The sequence below is a fragment of the Colossoma macropomum genome, unplaced genomic scaffold (genome assembly GCF_904425465.1).
Source record: "Colossoma macropomum unplaced genomic scaffold, Colossoma_macropomum, whole genome shotgun sequence".
NCBI lineage: Eukaryota > Metazoa > Chordata > Actinopteri > Characiformes > Serrasalmidae > Colossoma > Colossoma macropomum.
In genome coordinates, this window is record NW_023494805.1 from 11,744,174 (window position 1) to 11,764,392 (window position 20,219).

Sequence of the window (20,219 nt, forward strand, 5' to 3'; positions counted from 1 at the left end):
GGTCCCACAGTTTCCCTTTTTACATTGTAATCGTTCAGCAATATGTGATAGAACATTTGTCTGTGATAAATGATGTTTTGGAACTGATTTGCTCTGATGTTCGGGGGCTTTGCTGGGTTCTGTTTGAAATGGTTTTTCTCAGTGCTAATGGTGACAGAATGTTGATGGCTCCAAATTACGTTCCCAGAACAGATCAAGGTGAAAAGGTGTTGGTATGAAGGAAGGGCAAGCATAGGTCAGAGAAACCCTATGGCTTTTATAGATCAAGGGTAAATTTTGCAGTTTTTTTTATTTCTTAAAAAAGTAAATGGTTGTTTTCTCTCACAATTGGTAAAAAGCTGTTTTTCCCCAGTTTGCCCTTTTGTATGTGTAAAATAATGAATAAAGCCATACAAATTTAGGTTTGCCAGTTATACTTTCTCTCGTGTATGCCAAGATGCTCAAACCTTTCATGTATCTGATAACCCAGCACCTGAAATTCTGAATGGAGCTGCGTGCAAGGCAACGTAGTGATTGTAGGTAATGTAACTGTAGTCATGAATTGAGAAAAAGGAAAAATGCTCTTTGACAGGCCTTTTAACTGCTCCAATAGATTGTAGACTGATTTGATACTGAATCATATCCTCATTTATTGGTTTTATTTGTGCTTTGTTTTTGACATGTAAACAATTGGACTTGCTCATTCGCTCATGGCATTGTGAAATGTCAACCAGTGAATGTGTCCCACGTCATACTCCCTTGTACACTGTTTTCCCCCAGTTTTAGGGGTTTTGTAAGGTTTCTTAAATGAGTGTGCACTGCGCACTAAAGACTAAAATAAATGTTAACCTGTCCCCCAAGAAGTGGCACCAGTTTTATATGAAAATAGTAGCCTGAGTTGCTGCTACCTTTAGCTGAGGGCTGAAGTTACATGTCCATATAGTTCTCCATTTGGGGTTGGGTCAGAGGGAAGGGAGGGTATATCAGTTCATTAAGGTAGCTTCAATTTTGTATGTCAGTGATTTTATTTTTTTTTCCTCAACTGTTTTTTATTCTAATGTCTCTGTATCCTTTAATGCATCTTGATAAGAAAAGAAATAAAGTTTTTTTTTTTCTTTGTGGTCATACACTCCCCTTTTTTCGTCTGTGATTTTTATCAGGTTTACTTTTACAGGTAGACTGCTTGTACTGAGTGCCACTGTATTAGTTTCATTTGCGTTGAATATTTGTATTATAGTATGTAGGACTATATTAAAATACAGGTTTTTCGATTCCATATAAGAGTTGATAAATTTGTTAAGCAGTTAGATTCAAAAATCTCCATTTAGGTCTACTCCTGTAGAACCTGATGCATTTTAGGTTATAGCAACTTTACTTTGGTGTAACTTCACTGCCACTGACAACCTTCTTTATACTCCAGTGTGCTGATTATTTTTAAAGTTTTGTCTTTAAGGTAAAAATTTGTATCACCTTTCAGTCTTGTCTATCTAAAGGGTCCCAGTAAGCAGGCTCCACTAACTCTGTGATGTTGATGAGGCTAAAATAGTGGTAAATCTGGAAAGTAAAAAACTTTGTACTTGGTACTATTTTCCATTATAGCGCCCTGAAAGTACTTCTCTGTAAGCATATTAGTAACTATGTCATGTAATCACTTTCTGTGAGGGAGCTTTTAGAGGTACTAAACTGAACAAGAATTGTTCTGACAAGGCAGGTCTCTCAAATGGAGCATCTCGCATCAGACCACTGATTAAATTTAATTAAGCTGAAAATTTGAAAAATGGGTAAATATCCCGTTTAATGGCAGACACGAGTGCATGTCGTGTTTTCTCTCTTTGTTTGAGCGGCGCTGAGTGTCATTACCGATTCACACAATGAAATCAGACGGGCTCGACCCCCGCCTCTCAGACGGTCATTCAATTAGCAAAACCGAGGTGTGACCCGCTAATGACCGCAGGATCGCTGCGCCTGTGTGTGTTTTAAAAGCTCGCCATTTGAAGTCACCATTAGGCTACTAGTAAACGATGTTTATTGGACCTCAAACAAACCACAACCCGAATCCTGTCCGGACGGGATAGAACCAGCGCAGCTCATTTGCATAAATTAAATTGCCGGCCCGCCTCGCCTCCTGATTGGTCCGTTCGAATTTGAGGCGAAGCAGCTGGTGCCCGTTTAAAGGGAAACGCGGGAACTGTGATTTGGAGCAGCTTTAAAACAGCCGAGGGGAGCTTCAGTCGGTGTGTGTGTGGATCGCCCGCCGGGTTTAGGGTTCAGTCCTTGGCTCTCCCTTCATCGCGCACACCGCAGACATCCTGCCCGCTCCTCTGGTGGACGGTTGGACGCTGCTGTTACAGACTTCAGCTTCTGGGCGAACAGAAAGGCTCTGTGTGGAGACGCTGTTGTACTCGTGTGGAAATCGCAGAGATGTTTGAGGTACACTTACCGTTCACCTCTGTAGGTCTGCGTAGTTAGTGTAGCTCCGTGAACTGCAGTATAATAGGACGCGGTTATGTGCCGAAGTTTAATATATAATTAACTGCGTGGACTCAGGATAATAAACAGAAGCTCTCCTTAACCTGCCTATGTGTATTGGTCAGGCGTCTGGTTCCTTAGAGCTACAGGTTACAAAGAGTCTACAGGTTAAAGCTGCTGTGGAAGCTTCATGTCTGAAACTTAAAGCTACTATGGAACAAGTGTTATCTAGGACGTCTCTGACTTAAGAGCTAAACTTATTAGGCTGTTATCACCGTGTGGTTAAAAATCTGTAGTAATAGATACTTCCATAAATACTGTTAATCTCTCAGTAAACTTGTCAAACTACTGCAATTTACTATATTACACTATAGTTTGGTATTACACTCTTAAAGATTCAAGTTCAAGGGATATTTAGTAAAGGCTGTGGTTCTAAATGGAATCATGAGAACTTTTTTGAAATGTTCTATATAGCACTAAAGTGTTCTGCTGTTACAAGACTGACATAATAGAAGAACCCCTTTTGGTACTACATAACCATTTTCAAAAATGTTCTATCTAGAAGCGTTCAACACATTCTCCATCAACCTGAACAGAAAAGCTAGCTGGACTTTTCTCATGGTCTCCTGTAAATGTGCTTTCTTCCTCAGACCAGCCAAGATGACTTGCTGCTGTTTCCCTCAGATGGTGGGGATGAGGTCTGTTTCCCAGGGGAGAGCTTGGCTAATGGGGGTCAGTCATTGGCTGAGGCTCTCCTTCCGTTGGTTGAGTCTCCATCTCCCCCGCTTAACCCCTGGCTCTGCTCCACCCGCTACAAGACTGAGCTGTGCAGTCGCTATGCCGAGACGGGTACATGCAAATATGCGGAACGCTGCCAGTTTGCTCATGGCCTACATGACCTCCATGTGCCCTCCCACCACCCCAAGTACAAGACAGAGCTGTGCCGCACCTTCCACACAGCAGGCTACTGCATGTATGGCACCCGTTGCCTCTTTGTGCACAGCTTGAAGGAGCAGAGGCCTGTTCGCCACAGGCGTAGGAGCGTACCATGCCGTACATACCGTGCCTTTGGGGTCTGCCCCTTCGGAACCCGCTGCCACTTCTTGCATATTGAGGGTGGCTCAGAGTCGAGCGATGGTGCAGAAGAGAAGGCCTGGCAGCCACCTTCACGTTCCAGTGAGTGGAAGCCGCGTGGTGCTCTCTGCCGTACCTTCAGCTCTTTCGGCTTTTGTCTGTATGGCACTCGCTGTCGCTTCCAGCATGGGCTGCCTAACGCTGTGAAGGGCCTTGAAATGAACCAGACCCCTTGGTCACCCCAGATGCCTGGAAGGGCCCTCTCCCCAGCATCAGACATGCGTTCTTCCTCCCCACCCTCATCCTCCACCTCCTCATCTCCTCCGTCTATGCTAGCCTCCCCTGTGTTCCCTGATGACTCTGGTCCTGTCACACCACCATCTGGAGAAGCGATGGCCCACAATGCATTCACCTTCAGCAGCCAGCACCTCAATGACCTGCTGCTGCCACTAGCCATCAGACTCCAGCAGCTTGAACAGGCTTCTAATCTGAGCCCACAGGATATGTTTGAACAAGCACTGTTGTCTTAATGCTTCTAGTAGTCTTTTCCCCTTTTTTATTTAAATTACCTTAATTTAAGATGGCAGGGGGGATTTAAATGGTTATTCTTCTGCTTGTTGGGTCTGTGATTTTTGTAGATAAGTTGACAGACTAAACTGCTGTAAATTGACATTTTAATCTGTTGTACATACTATGGAGCATTTGGCACACTATGAATGTCTATTTATGATTTTAATTTAAATTTACTACCTAAATTATTGTCTGAGGATGGAAGCATTTTTTTTTTGCATCCTTCATCTTAATAAAATCACTAACTCCATGCTTTGGTACTGTCCCTGTTTTGAGTTTGGTAAAATAAAAGTCCTGCCCTTGTTGGGGTTTGGGGGGGGGGTACATATTATTGCTGTACTCAATGTTTATTTGAAGAGGAACACAATTAGTAGCATATTCATTACTATAGTATGAGGTTTTGGACGTGCTTGGGCTGGACCTCGAATGACTGATACAACAGTGCACTACATCAGTCATAAAACTGGCTTTTACATGCAATTAATGAATTATATGCCTAAAAAGCCCATTTGGGATGCAGTCATATGCTGCACAGCTCCTTATTGCACACACTGTCTTTGTGGGGGGGAAAAGCACTCATTTCATGACCTACATAGTGCCCTGTATAGGGAAAATGGAGCCATTTGAGATTCAGCCGTAAATGGGTCCTTTAGTACGCATGCGCAGACTCTCTAAACAATCAAGGCTTTTATTTTGAAGTGACTACACCGAAAGCTAACGTTAGCTTGCAACCCATTTCCAATATTACATTTACACGATTAACGTACGTTAGTTCGCAGATGTGTCTGCATTACAAAACACTACAACGAAGGTAAAGCTACAGTACATTTTAGCCCTTTTTGAGGTTTGATAAAATGAGAAGCCTAGTTAGATAGCGCTAATATTAGTCTGTAAGCCTCAATCTGAAACGCGACAGTTTGTTAGCTAACTAGCCACTGTTTCTGTGTTCGTAGTTTATAGCCAAGTAACCAAAGCTGTAGCAGGTCTACAAATAATTGCTGTGAACTATAGCTGTTTATTTAGCTAACGCTAGCGTGCTTGAGCTGGCTGAGTCGAGCAGGGGAAATCGCAGTGTTGTGCGGACGGCTCTCCTCCTGCGCTGTTAGACACGTTTTGATCGACGTTAAAAAGTTTAACGGCGGCTTTTGCATTTAGATTTCATTGCCAAGATGACCGAGACGAGAGAGGAGCGCCGTTTCGCCGAGGTGCCCCGAGAGTCCATTAAACTCATGGCCGAGAGTGCTGGGGTCGAGCTGGGAGATGATGTAGCCGCGATGCTCGCTGAGGATGTTTGTTACCGCCTCAGAGAGGCCACACAGGTAACCTGACGAGCTGAACAAGCGAGCCGTTCGCCTGACTGACAGCATACAAATGGTTAGCAAACACCGACCGGCCACTTTATTAAAACCACCTCATTGTTTCTACATTCATTGTCCATTTATCACCTCCACTTAACATTTAGGAGAACTTTGTAGTTCTCCTTTTTACCCTGTTCTTCAATGGTCAGGACCCCCACAGAGCAGGTATTGTTTGGGTGGTGGATTATTCTCAGCACTGCAGTGTGTTAGTGTGTGTTGGTACGAGTGGATCAGACACAGCAGTGCTGCTAGAGTTCATAAACACTTAAATATCACTGCTGTGCTGAGAATAGTAACCTACGACCTATGACCAACACACACTGTGCAGCAGCAGGTGAGCTACAGTCTCTGAAATACAAGGAGGACCAACAAGATAGCGGTGTCTAATAGAGTGGACACAGTGTTTAAAAACTCTCGTTTTGTGTGTGAGGTGGTTTTAATGAAGTGGTCGGTCAATGTAAACTGTTAGCTGTTAAAAAGCCTTTTGCAGACAAAGTCTCTGAAAGGATTCCACACATTTAACTTAGCTGGCGTGATATTCACTTCATTTCACATGTACTCATCACAGAACAGCTCCCAGTTTATGAGACACGCTAAGAGAAGAAAACTGACCGTAGAGGACTTCAACAGAGCTCTTCGCTGGAGCAATACTGAGGTAATCTAGCTAACGTTGTGTGGCCTTGCAGTATTAAATATTATTAACTTAAATGGTATTACAACATGTTAAAATTTCATGCATACAGGTAAAATCGTTTCTTCCACTGAAATTAGTTGAGATTAGTAAAAGCTGAAATTTTACATGTTAAAATATATTTCCTACTAGTGAAAGTTTAAAGGGCCCATTTTGTACATTTTTCTAAAACAGTCATAATTCTTTTTTACGTGACCATTGTCCACTCGCTTTTTTATTCCTTAGAATGAAACAGGCTGTTTTTGTGCCTTTATGACTGATATATTTCAATGAGGTCTGTTAATAATTTTTTGTGTTTGGATTGTTTTTTTTTACTGGTATTAGCTTTATTGTCATTCCTTCTCACCATAGATGGTCGAATGAGAAGCAAACTATGGTTACTCCAGAACACAGTGCTACAACGCAGAACAGCAGCACATAACAATACAGACCAACATTAAATACTGACAATACATCATTCAAAACACAAAAAAACTATACTACACAATATACAATGTAGTATGCAACCATTAAACACAGCACAGTAGAGACCAGACAGTGGACAATGTCGGAGCTAAAGCTGCGTTCCAGAAAGCATGCGATGCTTGCTGTGTTACTCAGAATATGGAATCTTGCAAAAAACTTAGATGGGAACAAAGCCTATGTTTTGCTGTCTGTTTCATGTTCCTCTTTCTGTCTCTCTCAGACCATCTGTGGCTATGGTGCTCAGGATGCTCTACCATTTCGTCCACTGAAAGAGGGAGAGCTTTTCTTTGTTGAGGATCGGGAGGTGAATTTGGTAGAACTGGCTCTTGCCACTAACATTCCCAAAGGCTGTGCTGAGACTATGGTGCGAGGTAGGACACTATGATTGTTTTCTTTCTAGAGGATGGTGTAGTATGTGTAGATTAGTACTGATCGTTTTGTCTTCTCGGCAGTGCATGTGTCATATCTCGATGGAAAAGGAAATCTGGAGCCACAAGGCACAGGTGAAATACATTTTTCTATTTTTTTTATAGTAATGAATTGCTATTTTAATTATTAAAGAACCAAGGGTAAGAGACATAGTCTCGTAATGGGCAAGAAGCCTTTCTGTTTTGCGCTTAATAATGGTAAACACTGCATGTTCTACCATGGGTGATAAGCCTTTCTTCTGCAGTTCCCAGCGCTGTGCAGTCTCTGTCCGATGACCTACTCAAGTATTACCAGCAGATCACTAGAGCCATATTAGGAGAGGACCCACACTTAATGAAGGTATGAGCTGCTCAGTGGTTGACAAGATTGTGATCCTTTAAAGATCCTCTGAAAAAAAATCAGCTGCTTTTTCTTTCTTTCAATAAAACCAGGTCGCTTTGCTGGATCTACAGTCCAACTCCAAGATTGCTGCCCTCCTACCTTACTTTGTTTATGTCATCAGTGGGGTAAGTGACTTACACATAAATACGCATAAATGTGGGTGTTTAAATCTACAAGATTAGTGACACCTTTGCTTGTTTCATGGAAAACACTATAAGAAGGCGTTGAGATCAGATAGAGATAGAACTTTGCAAGCTTCTTGTACTCAAGGGTGGAAAACTGGATGATCTGACATGATATAAATATATGAAGTATATTATTGGATTGGTTTCCAAGCATAGCTTAGTCTTTGCTTAAATTATTTTGGGGATTCTCCACTCAAAACTACTTTCTATGTAATTTGTTCTGAAAGTGGAAACGTGTTGTATCCCCCTCAGGTAAAGTCAGTAAGTCATGACTTGGATCAGCTGAACAGGCTGCTGCACATGGTGAAGAGTCTGGTTCAGAACCCGTATCTGTATCTGGGCTCATATGTGCGAAGTCTCGTCTCCAGCGTTATGTACTGCATCTTGGAGCCACTTGCTGCCTCCATTAATCCACTCAATGACCACTGGACCCTGAGGGACTATGCTGCCCTGCTTCTCAGCCATATCTTCTGGTACATTACTGTTATTTGCACATTCACATATACATTAGGCCACACAGACACAGATGGTGCAGGTAGACACAATAGACAGAAGTGCAATTCATGCAAAAGTCTAAATTAAGGCCATTTGCCCACACATATGATAAAATTCATGGCAAAAATTAAAATACAGAATTTTTAACCTTTTGCTTATAGCCACAATATAATAAAGGTTATTTAATTTCTAGCAGAGTGCTATGAAAAATAAATTTGAAGTCTATATCTATATCTAAACCCCATTTGATATCACTGTCTGTTCTATTCTACTTGTTGACCAATTCATGGTAAATTATGAAAAAGTCAGGAGCACAGATAAGGATATGTTGTCGATTAAGCTGCATCAACCACAACTTCAACAGTGTGTGACTGAATATGTTTCTGTGAGTCCACTGTATTGGGAGGCTCACATTTTAAGCAGCATGGTGTTTATCTCTCAGATGTGTTTGTAAAGGCTTTGTGTGTTCTGTGGGGTAGGACCCATGGTGACCTGGTGAGTGGACTGTACCATCAGATCCTTCTGTCGCTGCAGAAGGTTCTGTCAGACCCAGTCCGGCCTCTCTGCTCTCACTATGGAGCTGTGGTCGGCTTGCATGCGCTTGGTTGGAAGGTAACCTACACATACACACACTGAGACAGTATGTTGTTGTAAAAAAGCTTCTTTTATGTGTCCCTCTGATGTGTGTTTGTGTTTGCACCAGGCTGTTGAGCGTGTGTTGTATCCCCACCTGCCAGCCTACTGGGCGAACCTGCAGGCCGTGCTGGACGATTATTCTGTGTCCAACGCACAGGTGAAAGCAGACGGACACAAAGTCTATGGAGCCATTCTTGTAAGTTCGTCTCGCATTGTGATTGAGAGGCTTAAAATCTGTTGGTCTAATAATTTGTCTAGGGTGCTCAAACTTTTACATACGACTGTACCACCTTACACTTTCTGTAGCTATTTAGCTCTCTCTCTCTCTCTCTCTCTCTCTCTCTCTCTCTCTCTCTCTCTCTCTCTCTCTCTCTCTCCACCAGGTGGCAGTGGAACGCTTGCTAAAGATGAAGGCTGTGAGTCTGTCTGCATCTGCAGAAGGTGGCACTGCTGCTCTTCAGAGTTCTGCTGGGGGGATGATGGGCTTCAGAGAGAGTTCACCAGGCCTGAGCCCTCCTCCTGAACCTCTCTCTGAACCTCCGTTGGGCATCGCCAGCCACCTGCAGGCAGGCGGCGCAGGATGCCAGTGGGAGGAGTGGACCCCTGTCTCACTCCCTGACATGTACTGTGAGCTGTACTCCTTCTTTGGAGACAGTCTGGCTGTGCGCTTTAGCACTGGCCCTGCACTAGGTGGTGCCCCATCTGCCACCCCTATTCAGTCTTCAGACGCCAGGAAAGAGCCAGGCAGTGGTGCAGCTAACTTGGAGAGTACACGCAAAATGCCTCAGCTCACTGCCAACATGAACATCAGCCCCAGGCAGGACGGAAGCCCACGCACTGAGCCAGCACCACCAAGTTTGGCCGCTACAGCACCAGGGAGGTGAGTATAGCGAAAGACTCAGTGGAGGATATGTTCTCATAAGCAAGTGGTGCCATGGGTGCTCTCTTTCAGGCTCTTAATTTATGCAAGGTGTCCATATAGGTGGACCTTTCAGACCATTACTTTTTTAATAAAGGTACAGCATTACAATACAGCATTTAGAAAAAAAATAAATTCAGATTTTTTATGTAACACAGAATTATGCAGTATTAATCTCAGCCTGATAAAAGCTTTGGGGAACACTAACTTTAGAGCACTTGTAAGACATTAAGTAGGGCTGCAACAATCAACCAAGTTGACAACGTCATTTAGGAAAAAAATGTTGATTTGTTTACTTAAACAAAAAGGGGCTTTGTAGTGCTCTATAATGTTTATATGATATATATGAATATTCATATAGATTGCAATAGACTACAGCAATATAGACTATAGTTTTTCTTTATACCATAAAAGAAGAAACTGCGTATCACACGGATTGAACTTGGCAACAAACTGGAAGAAACTGAAGAAGGAACAGTTGATTTCGCCAGCTAGTCAATTAATAGTTAACAGCTTAATTAATTAGTACCAGTCAGAAGCAGCCCTACCTTTTAGGTTCTCTCACTGAAATCTATTTGTCTAAGACCATGGTTCACCCCTCAAGGTGGGTCCACACTAACCAAACATCACAGGGAGTGCGCAAGGCTTTGTCTGCTCTGAGGTTATGAGGTTATCAAAATTAGATTTGCACACATAAAATCATAACAACACTTACTGGATAATAAATATCTGTATATAAAACTATTCAAAAAATATATTTCTTGGTCCTCACTCAAAAATAGTAGGCTACTACTTATGAATGGAATAAATCACTTTATTCTTTTGGGGTGTGTGTGTGTGTGTGTATGTGTGTGCGGGCTGGGCAGGGCTCCAAGAAAAAAGGTGGGGAACCACCAGTGTAAAACTGCTTATTTCTAAAAACTTAGAGCCAGCACAGTATAGACTTTAGTTTCTTGATTTTATTAAGTGCTGGCATCATCCCTTTCCTTCTAGCTTTCCAGACCTGGATGCTAACTCATGCTCTTGACTTTTCACTTTTGTCCATACAGGTCTCTGGCCCGCTCTTCTTCCTCTTCCTCATCCTCAGTCCCTCGCTCCAGGTCATCCTCCTCCCGTCCCGGGCGCTCAACCAGCCAATCCCGAGACATTTTCCCAAAAGCTCGCTTCCCCCCTCCCCAGGCCGGCCCGCCAGCCTTCTCATTTTTAATTGGAGGACGGCAGATGGGCCGACGATGCCAGGGACGGCGCTTCCAGACAAGCTTCACCCCGACTCCATCACTTACCTCCCTTCCACCTCGGGCCTATGCCCACAAACTTCCAGTTATTGGAAGAGTGAGCAAACCAGTGAGACGCTGGACGTGCTCCCATTACTCACTGTACCTGCCTCTTTAAGAGACCCACGGACAGACAGGGTTGGCTGGATATGCGGTGGAATGAGCTGCCTGAGTTTCACCATAGACTGACTGACTGAGTTCCTAACAGAGCCAGATTGAAAAGTAACAGCTGTAGAACAATTTTTGCGGTTTGGGCTGACCACTGGGATGTATGGCCGCAATGTTGATCAACGCAGACTTTTTGGAGTGATAGCAGCATTTACTGGACAAGCACTTGAAAACACAGTGATGCACAAAGAAAAAGTTCAGTTTTTGCCAGTTAGGCTGTAAAAGATTTTTTTGTTGTTTAGTTAGTGTCAGACATTATTTTTGTAACAATGTAAGGTTGAAATCTTGTAAATTAAAGATAAAGACAACAGGGAGACTGTTTTATTTAATACTTGGACTAAATATTAGGTTTGCTGTATTTGAATTGTAAAGATGCAGAGAACATTATATACAGTATCTAGTTTTCTGAAAGAACAGCATTAATGTACATTTTGTTTCTTACACAGTAGTAGTAACCATTTGGCTTCCATCATACTTGATGGAAAGCACTATGCTTTCCCTCAAGTGCACTTGTAAATGTTGTTACTCAGGTGTGGTGCCATTTTAGGCTCACTTGTCATATTAATTATTGTTATTCTGTCATAACTTGTAGATTGTAATGTTTTAGACAGTTTAAAAGTAGTTTGGGAACAAAATGAAGTTATCAAAGCAAAGAAACAGCAGTTTCTTGTCACAAAAGTACAATTAATAATTTAACAAATTTAATAGTCACTGCTTTACAAATACGAATGATTCTGAATATGAATTTTATTATATTTTAAGTTCATTTTAAATGTTATATAACTTCCTCAATTATTATGAAATCATCTACAGCACCATGCATCATAGTAAATGACAGAATTTTACAGATTTAAAGAGACTGAAAGGTATAGAATACTAGCATCATATTTGATTTTTTGGGGGGTTTTTTTACAAAATTTTTTCAGTAATTCTTAAGATGTAAACAAAGTCATTTTGAGGGATTTGATGTGAAAAAGCTCCATTCTACTGAAACTTACAAAGTCAGAATTGTTCACAGTGGTGGTGGCAGGAAACAGACACCCACTTTGAAAGCTTTCTCACAGAACGTTATTACACAAAATGATTGTGAATATGCTGCCTGATGTCTGAGATGTTGTTTTATTACAAGAAGATTTTGGTCAAAACATATTTTAGTAGTCCATTCATGGCAGAGAGGTAGGTGCAGGGTGTTGTGAGGCAAAACAGTCCTCAAAACTTTTTTTTTCCAGATTTCCCACTATTTTACCGTTGTCAACATTCTATATGAAATTTAGAAGACACAAACATACTCTAAAGAACAACTCAAAAAATGACTTATTTGCAAACACTGAAGTTTCTGCTGAAGCCTATTTAGACTGATACATCAGTGTGATCAGTTATTAATCTCAGTGTTACTGAGCTCTGCTAAAGTCTGAGTAGACTGATAAATCAGCGATGATCAGTTATTAATCTCAGTGTTACTGAGCTCTGCTAAAGCCTGAGTAGACTGATAAATCAGCGATGATCAGTTATTAATCTCAGTGTTACTGAGCTCTGCTAAAGCCTGAGTAGACTGACAAAAAAATAAGTGATTATCAGTTATTAATCTCAGCGTTACTGAGCTCTTTTGAGGGATGATGGAACTGAACAGCCTCCTTAGTACTGGACATGTTCATGAATAATAAGCTTAGCATCAGTGTACTGGACTTGTGCATGTTTTCTGTAGCAAGTTACATACCTGTAATTGACTGAAAATCACATAGCTTCCAACTTTATAGTCAAATTTGCTGTTGTTTTCGGAATATGGAGAATTGTTTAGTTCATGAGACGGCAGCCTTGAGATAATGAGAGCAGCAGTGGACTGATGCAGGTGATATCAGCCACACTAATGCTGAGGATATTGTAACTTAGTTTAAATAAGTGAACATAGAGAATGTGTTAAAATAAAAAAATAATAATAATACATTTATGAATAAATTTAAACTAAACACAAAAAAACAAACTAAAACACAACAGCAGAGTTTTTACCCATGTGCCTCACCAATATGTATTCTGAATACCTACTTTTTAATGTATTGTAACAGAACACATTACTGAATACCTTTAGGACAGAGTATTCAGTATTCAGCCATCACTACTTTTTCAGAGTATTTGCCCAACACTGTATATCACAAAATGTCCATCTGTGACAAATGTAAGTTGTAGAGAAATCTCTATATGTGCTAATATATGTCGTATGTCATAGTATAATGGTGAAATTTGAAAAAAAAATGGGTGGAATTCTCCTTTAATCTAGTTGAGAGCAGCACGTCAGAGCTGCATTGCTGGCTGAGTTAATCCGCGTCTGCAGGTCACTTCATTAAAGTTTTAGCTCCACGTTCCTGTGTGGATTTGGTTACTGAGCCACAGTGAGAGCGGCAGCCGCTGTTCTCAGGCCGGAGTTATGGCTCAGAGCGCGGACTCAGCGCCGACTCTGTGTCGCAGCTACGCTTTCAGCGTTCTGGTCATCACTTATATCCTCTTCATCCTGCTCGGCGGGGCTGTGTTTATGGTGCTCGAGCAGCCCGAGGAACGCGCTCTTGTTGCTGAGGTCCGTGAACTTCGAGCGAGCTTTCTGGAAAGCCACCCGTGTGTGGAGGAGAGCGGTCTGGACGAGCTGCTGAGGAAAGTCCTCTCAGCCGGAAAACGCGGCGTCTCTGAGGAGGACGGAGAGGAGGACAACTTTGACTTCACCTCGTCGCTGTTTTTCGTCACTACTTTCCTCACCACGACAGGTGAAGCGCTCAGTGTGATGTGGGTCAACCGCTTTCAGCCTTTCTTATTGTGGTTTATGGTTTATCAGCCCTGCTTTGTGAACTAGGCTACCCTCTCCCACTCACAGCTAAAGGTGGGCGATACTGCTGAATTTCTGTTCGATCCAACATCGAGTAATAGGCTGATATTATTATTACTATTATATTACTATTAAATCATGATAGACTACTTTTAAAAGAAAGCCTTTCTATAAAAACAGACATCTGGAAAAAAAAACAGACATCTGAAATCATTTGCATACATCTTAAAAGGCCCATATCCTACATTCTTCTCTTATTTTCTAATTATGTTAGTTTATGTAACAAAAATATCCACAGTTCATTTTACATGACCACGTCTGACCTATAAATTAAGTATGTTAAAATTTACTTATAAAATATAAAATTATAAAAATAAAACATTTTTAATGAGTTCTGTTCTGATTGGCTGCACTGTATTGATTCTAAAAGCAGTCCAGGCTGAAACACTCCTTATAATGTCAGTGTGAGTGGGTGGGGCTAAAGTACTGTACACAGACTAGAAGAATATATGTAAATGTGTTGGTTTTTTGATGTCACAAAAGCAGTGAATTCAAAACAGGCTGCTTAGTTACTGTAGATGGACTGAATGGGCTGAAGAGTGAATGATACATTTTCACATTTTAACATTGTCTACAACAAACCTTATTTCACAGTTTTTCCATGATATGGGTCCTTTAACTAAACTGCTTAACTAAACTAAGCCTGTAAGGGTCTGTTCATCCTGGGTTTCTCATGAAATAACACATGTATTACATTATTAAAATGATGTAAAATCAGGACTATCCCTCTTCAGTTTACATGAATATTGTCAGTGTGTTTATTTTCCAGTCATACACATTTATTTTACACAATACATGCTCAGTTTTAGTAAAACAGTTTTATAGAAATTACTAGTTAAATGAAACAGTACTTTTCTGGAAGGTCTGGTTCTCAGTGGTGTTTTGTTAGCCTGCAGCTGAGAGAACTGTAGCCTTTTTATTCTGCATTGTTTGATTTTAATCCTCTTTAAAGCTGAATGCTCAGGGGAAGTCATCTGTTTTGTGCATGATGGGGTGTATAGTCATATGTTTCGTGCATGATCGTGTGTAAGTCCAGCCTCTTTCCCTTCTTTCTGTGAACATTTATTGAATGAAAAGTCCCACTGAGCAGAGTTAATGTGGCTCTTTAAGTTATTAGTGGTGAGCAAGGTTTGTTCAGCTTTGTAAAACCTTCATATGGCTCTGCAGGCTGTGTCAGATCAGAACTGCTTCACAGTGGGTCATTGTTATAGATGGGTAATCATTTTTATATCAAAATCGCAGTTCGAAAGAGTGTAATTTTTAAATCGCAAGATCTGCAATGTTAATTACATCCTGCACTTTTAAAAAAGATGGTTCTTCGGTAAAGACAGTGGCATTCTTTGCATGGTGAAATAGTTCTTCAGAGTGGAGAATGCGTTGAATTTGGTTCTATATAGCACCTAAAAGGGTTCTTCTATTGTTACAAGCTTGACATTGTATCAATAGCACAACCCTTTTTGGTGCTATATAAAACCTTTTTCAAAAAGGTTTTATATAGAACCATATACAACACATTCTCCATCAGTTTAAAGAACTATTTCACCATGCAAAGAACCATTGAAGCGTGCAAGTGGTTCTATGAGTGTTCAGGTTTGTATAAAGAACCATTGTCTTTAATAAAAGGACCCTTGAAGAATCTTTTTTAAGACTGTATGTTCAACATTGTCTTAAGTTTTCATTAAGGAAATTGAACCTAATAATGCAGAGCGTGTGAGCTGGCAGACTGGCACACGACATTCAACATTCAAGCCTCAAGCATAAAAGATAGATGTGCTGATTTGCTTGAGTGAGAAGGTCTGGAGCTTAATTTATAGAAAATAACCTCATTCAAATCACAATATTGTTCAGGACAACTGGACAAAATTCAGCCCTCCTGCCTTTTTTTTTTGCTAAATAATAAAAAAAACAATTACTCAAGATTTATTATTGTTCTATACAAGCAACATTAACATTTCTGCCACAAATGAAATGTAAAATTTGTTTCCAACTCCTACTCTTTATGAATTGCTGATATAACTGTGACATAACTGTACATGTTACAACTTACTCCATAATTGGGTTTAATTGCCGTGGAAAATGTGGGGTTCATCACACTGGGGCCTGGGGACAGGGGGGTTACACAGCGTCCAGGCTCTCTAAACTCTTCATTTGGGCTACTAACATAGAAACTGACACAAGTGTTTACCTGTGACTCAGAGAAAGATTCCATTGCTTAACATACCTCACCAGTTACCTTCCATCAACACTACACAAACAGCGCTGATGTTTTTTTTCTCTCTTATTCACGAAGCATCTCGTCCATGATAACACGGATAATATGGTTTTCAAACGGGCCTTTCGCAACCTGCAACAACGTATTTGAACCAGCTTTCAAAATGTAAAACATTAAATAAATACATCAAAATAAATACACTTGAATGTAAATGTCTGAACACCCCCTGGTCAAATGACATATTTTGTTCATTTTCTAAGTGAAAATTATCTACAGGGAACACACTTAAATGTGGCACTTTTCTGCAAATTTTAGTGCACAATTTCTATTTATTTGAGTTTAACATATTGGAGAACAAATAAAACATACAATATAAAATGTGACTTTTGTGCTGGCCACATTTTATGTTTTTTCCCAATATATTAAATTCAGCAAAGACACAGTAATTGTGCATTTAAGTGTGCAGAAGTGTGTTCTCTGTAGAGGATGTGAATTTACATTAACTTATTTTCACTTGGAAAATCAACTAAACATGTCATTTGACCAGGGGTGCCCAAAACTTTTACATACGACTGTATGAATGGTGAAAAGAGGCTGTATCAAACACTGAGCCATCACAAAGTGTTCACTCACTGCTCTGCTGTGTTGCAGGTTATGGCACCACCATTCCACTGTCGGATGAGGGTCGTGTGTTTTGTATTCTGTACTGTCTGGTGGGCATTCCCCTCACTCTCCTGCTGCTCTCCTGCCTCACGCACACTTTACTGCCCAGAGTGACCCACGCGCCCATCCGCTACCTGCAGCTCTACTGGGGTCTGTCCCACAACAGAGCTGCGCTGCTGTACTGCGGGGTGTTAGCAGTGTGCACAGCGACGCTGTTCTTTCTGCTGCCTGCTGTTGCGCTCTGCCTCTTGGAGAGAGACTGGAGTTTTCTGGAGTCGCTGTACTACTGCTTTATCTCTCTCAGCACTATTGGGCTGGGAGATTATCTGCCTGGGAGGACGCACAGTCGGGCAGCGCGGCAGGGGCTGGAGTTTGCCACTTCCTGTGAGTCCTTTTTACCTCCAAGTCTGGTCCTCATTCAGTTTAAGTGAAGCTTGTGTGTTTTCTGTCCCTGGTAAAGTAAGAGCTCACTGCAATAAACATTACAAAAGTGTTCTTCCACGCTTTGTATGCATTTCCACATTTACACCAGAGAGGTCTTCAAATCCCCAAAGCTTACATAGTGTAGCTTTAAATGGTCCTTCTCCGTGAAGGAGAACCGCTTGTATATGGTTCCTAAAAATGGTTCTGTATAGCACCAAAAGAGTTCCATTACTCCTTGATACTACATAGAATCCTCTAATATTTTTTTTTAAATTTATTTTGCACATGCTTCATGAGGAGCCACTTGAGATGCTGAGACTTTGTAACATATGAAAACTTTTGTTTTGTTTATAAATATAAGCATTAGCTTCACTATTTATTTGTCTTAGAAATTCAAAGCACAGAAGGATTTAGAAGCCTTTAGATCCTAAAGGTATTTGTTGTTATGAGACAAATTTCTTGCCACAGTTTAAATCTTTTTGTGGGCAAAACTTTACTGAGATTCTCCAGCGAGATTGAAATTGTATTAGATTAGGCGCTATCTGTGTTCATAAAACAGGGTGGATGTAGACGTGACATTCCCAATGCAGACCAGATTTTTAATGATGTAATTCTACAACTACATAAGAGTGTCTTGATGTCATTTGTGGAGTACATTAGATTACAGCCAAGTGGGCCTGGATTGGAACAGATAGACTGAGGAATGAGTGATGTGATTGTAGCTGAGCACAGCATGAACATGCCACAGATATTTACCAATGATGTAAAAAAAAATCAATAAATAAATGAGAAATAGCCTGAAAACTTAAAGGGTTTTCAAAGATCATGCAACGTCAACCTAACAATAACAGTTAAAGTGATCATCTGTACAGTTTTTCAATCAGCCATGACATGTTTGAATTTTAATTTGTTAGTTCTCAAAGCAACTACAAGGCTAATCTGACAATCAAATAGTGCAAGCTTATACCCCACCAGCAACATGTAAACTGAATACTTAAATTGCCTGAAACTAGGGGTGGGAGATATGGTGAAAATATCATACCATGATACTTAAAGACATTTTCATGATACACAATATGCATCACAATTTTTAGATTTTCTGTTTGACCAGGCAAAATATAACCTGTAGTGCCACATATATAAAATACATTAATGACAACAACAACAACAACAACAACAACAACAACAATAATAATAATAATAATAATAATAATAATAATAAAAATAAACGTACAACTACAATGATTTTTGTTTAACATTTAAAAACTGCACTAGATCCACTTAAACAGGCCTAAAAATGCTCTCTTTGTTATTAAACATATAGCTCGTCAGTGTTCTTAAAGTATTGACTATATCCATGCTCATAAAAAGTCATATAGTGCCAGAAATCACATAAGCAAATCTGTTTGAGATACTTAACAACTCGATGTTGATGATTTAGGCATGCATTATTCACAGTGCTAATTGTTGGGGTATAAGCTTCCATTACTTGTTAGCTACATTAGCCTTGTAGCTCTAGTGCAAAGGTAAACAATCAGACAAACATGTCTTGGCTGATTTTGTGTAATTATTTTACATTTGGTGTAAGTAAATTCGACTTTTCACTAAACTATCACTGTAATGTTTGTAAAATGTATCACTTGTGCTCAGGTTACCTGGTGCTGGGACTTGTAGTCCTGCTGGTGGTTGTGGAGAGTTTCTGGCAGCTGCAGCAAGTGCAGGCTTTGGTGCGTCTCTTCGTAGGGGCTCGGGTGAGTGAGCTGATGGGAGTCGGTCTTGATGAGCTTGTGCTCAGTGGAGATTCAGGAGCTCAGGTGAGCTCAGAGGAGCCCCAGTACACTCTCCCTATCTCCACCATCTCACACCCCGTCCCTGCTGCCCACACATCTGCCTCTGCGGAGGAAACATTTACACTGGAAACACCACACGCAGCAAGCTGTGAGAAGACTGCTTCCATTACAGTTCACCCAGACGCTATCACAGACTCACCTGACGAACCAAACAACTGAATATCAACAGGGAAGAAGTATGTTCATCTTTAAAAATAGTTAAGGAAACTTTATTTGAAGTCTTTCTCTGTAAACTCAGCTTTTAATAACATTTTGTGTTGAATTTCTTTATTCAGCAGCTTACTGTTACCACATTTACCCTGCCAGATGGGCCAGTGAGACTCTGAGTGGATGATCTTAGGCATCTCAGGCATGTCTTGTGTATTTATTCGAAGTGATATGCATTCATGTCTCATTAACACCACAGCCCACCTAACATACCATTCAGTCTGTTGAAGAAAATGTTTTTTCTATATTTTGCTAATTGTAGCTGTCAGGACAAACCTTGTATCTCCATCTTTGCTACAGGTTCAACGCATTAGGAGCTAAAACAACAGAGGCAATAATAGTCCCCAAAGAAAACATATTTTTTTGGATTAACACACTTTTACCATCATTATGGTTACATATAAAAACATAAAAAACATGTTCAGGGTTACTGATCATTAAATAAAATGGCTATGTTTGGTTCCTATCACCATCACTGTAAAGAAAAAAAACGGTAAATTTCAACAGATAAATGAATAGATCTCAGAGTTAGGGATCCGAACAGCATTTTACAGGCTTTGGATATTTGTTGGTGTTTCTGAACAAGTACCTGAATATTTATGCTCAAAACCATCCTTAAAGACAATAATATTTACATTTTATAATTAACCATCATTTAAAGTACATTCATTACTGCAGTTCAAAATATATCCAGTAGGTGGCAGAGATGTATCAGTAGTGTTTACTGATGATAGGGCAAGTGAACTGAAATGAACCGCCATGTAAGGCATGTAGATTACTGTGCAGTACTCATACAAGGATCACTATACTTGTCTGAGTACATATTTGATACTTACGTATTTGAGATGATTCACAAACTTTGGGGTGTACCAACCTGTCGCTGTACATTTTGCTGAACA

General features: G+C 40.5%; 3 protein-coding genes across 3 annotated transcripts; all 3 read left to right on the forward strand.

The window, feature by feature from the left end:
• Nucleotides 1–2,226: 2,226 nt before the first annotated feature.
• cth1 (cysteine three histidine 1) lies at nt 2,227–4,052 on the forward strand. Its single transcript, XM_036597007.1, has 2 exons — nt 2,227–2,409; nt 3,099–4,052. The coding sequence occupies exons 1-2, from the start codon at nt 2,401–2,403 to the stop codon at nt 4,050–4,052; spliced, it is 963 nt and encodes a 320-aa protein (XP_036452900.1). The 5' UTR covers nt 2,227–2,400.
• A 731-nt stretch (nt 4,053–4,783) lies between these two features.
• taf6l (TAF6-like RNA polymerase II, p300/CBP-associated factor (PCAF)-associated factor) lies at nt 4,784–11,407 on the forward strand. Its single transcript, XM_036597597.1, has 12 exons — nt 4,784–4,903; nt 5,248–5,411; nt 6,019–6,105; nt 6,827–6,977; nt 7,059–7,109; nt 7,280–7,374; nt 7,467–7,541; nt 7,854–8,074; nt 8,576–8,708; nt 8,800–8,928; nt 9,116–9,612; nt 10,701–11,407. Exons 2-12 carry the CDS (start codon nt 5,262–5,264, stop codon nt 11,041–11,043), a joined length of 1,932 nt encoding a protein of 643 aa, XP_036453490.1. The 5' UTR covers nt 4,784–4,903; nt 5,248–5,261; the 3' UTR covers nt 11,044–11,407.
• A 2,108-nt stretch (nt 11,408–13,515) lies between these two features.
• kcnk7 (potassium channel, subfamily K, member 7) lies at nt 13,516–19,272 on the forward strand. The gene is made up of 3 exons (XM_036597008.1): nt 13,516–13,846; nt 16,829–17,224; nt 18,914–19,272. The coding sequence occupies exons 1-3, from the start codon at nt 13,516–13,518 to the stop codon at nt 19,270–19,272; spliced, it is 1,086 nt and encodes a 361-aa protein (XP_036452901.1).
• Nucleotides 19,273–20,219: the final 947 nt, after the last annotated feature.

Coding starts and splice junctions, on each gene's coding strand:
- taf6l (XM_036597597.1), top strand. CDS start 5,262: ATGACCGAGACGAGAGAGGAGCGCCGTTTCGCCGAGGTGCCCCGAGAG. Junction 6,978..7,058: donor TGCTGAGACTATGGTGCGAG/GTAGGACACTAT, acceptor TCTTCTCGGCAG/TGCATGTGTCATATCTCGAT. Junction 8,075..8,575: donor CTTCTCAGCCATATCTTCTG/GTACATTACTGT, acceptor TCTGTGGGGTAG/GACCCATGGTGACCTGGTGA.
- kcnk7 (XM_036597008.1), top strand. CDS start 13,516: ATGGCTCAGAGCGCGGACTCAGCGCCGACTCTGTGTCGCAGCTACGCT. Junction 13,847..16,828: donor TACTTTCCTCACCACGACAG/GTGAAGCGCTCA, acceptor GCTGTGTTGCAG/GTTATGGCACCACCATTCCA. Junction 17,225..18,913: donor GCTGGAGTTTGCCACTTCCT/GTGAGTCCTTTT, acceptor ACTTGTGCTCAG/GTTACCTGGTGCTGGGACTT.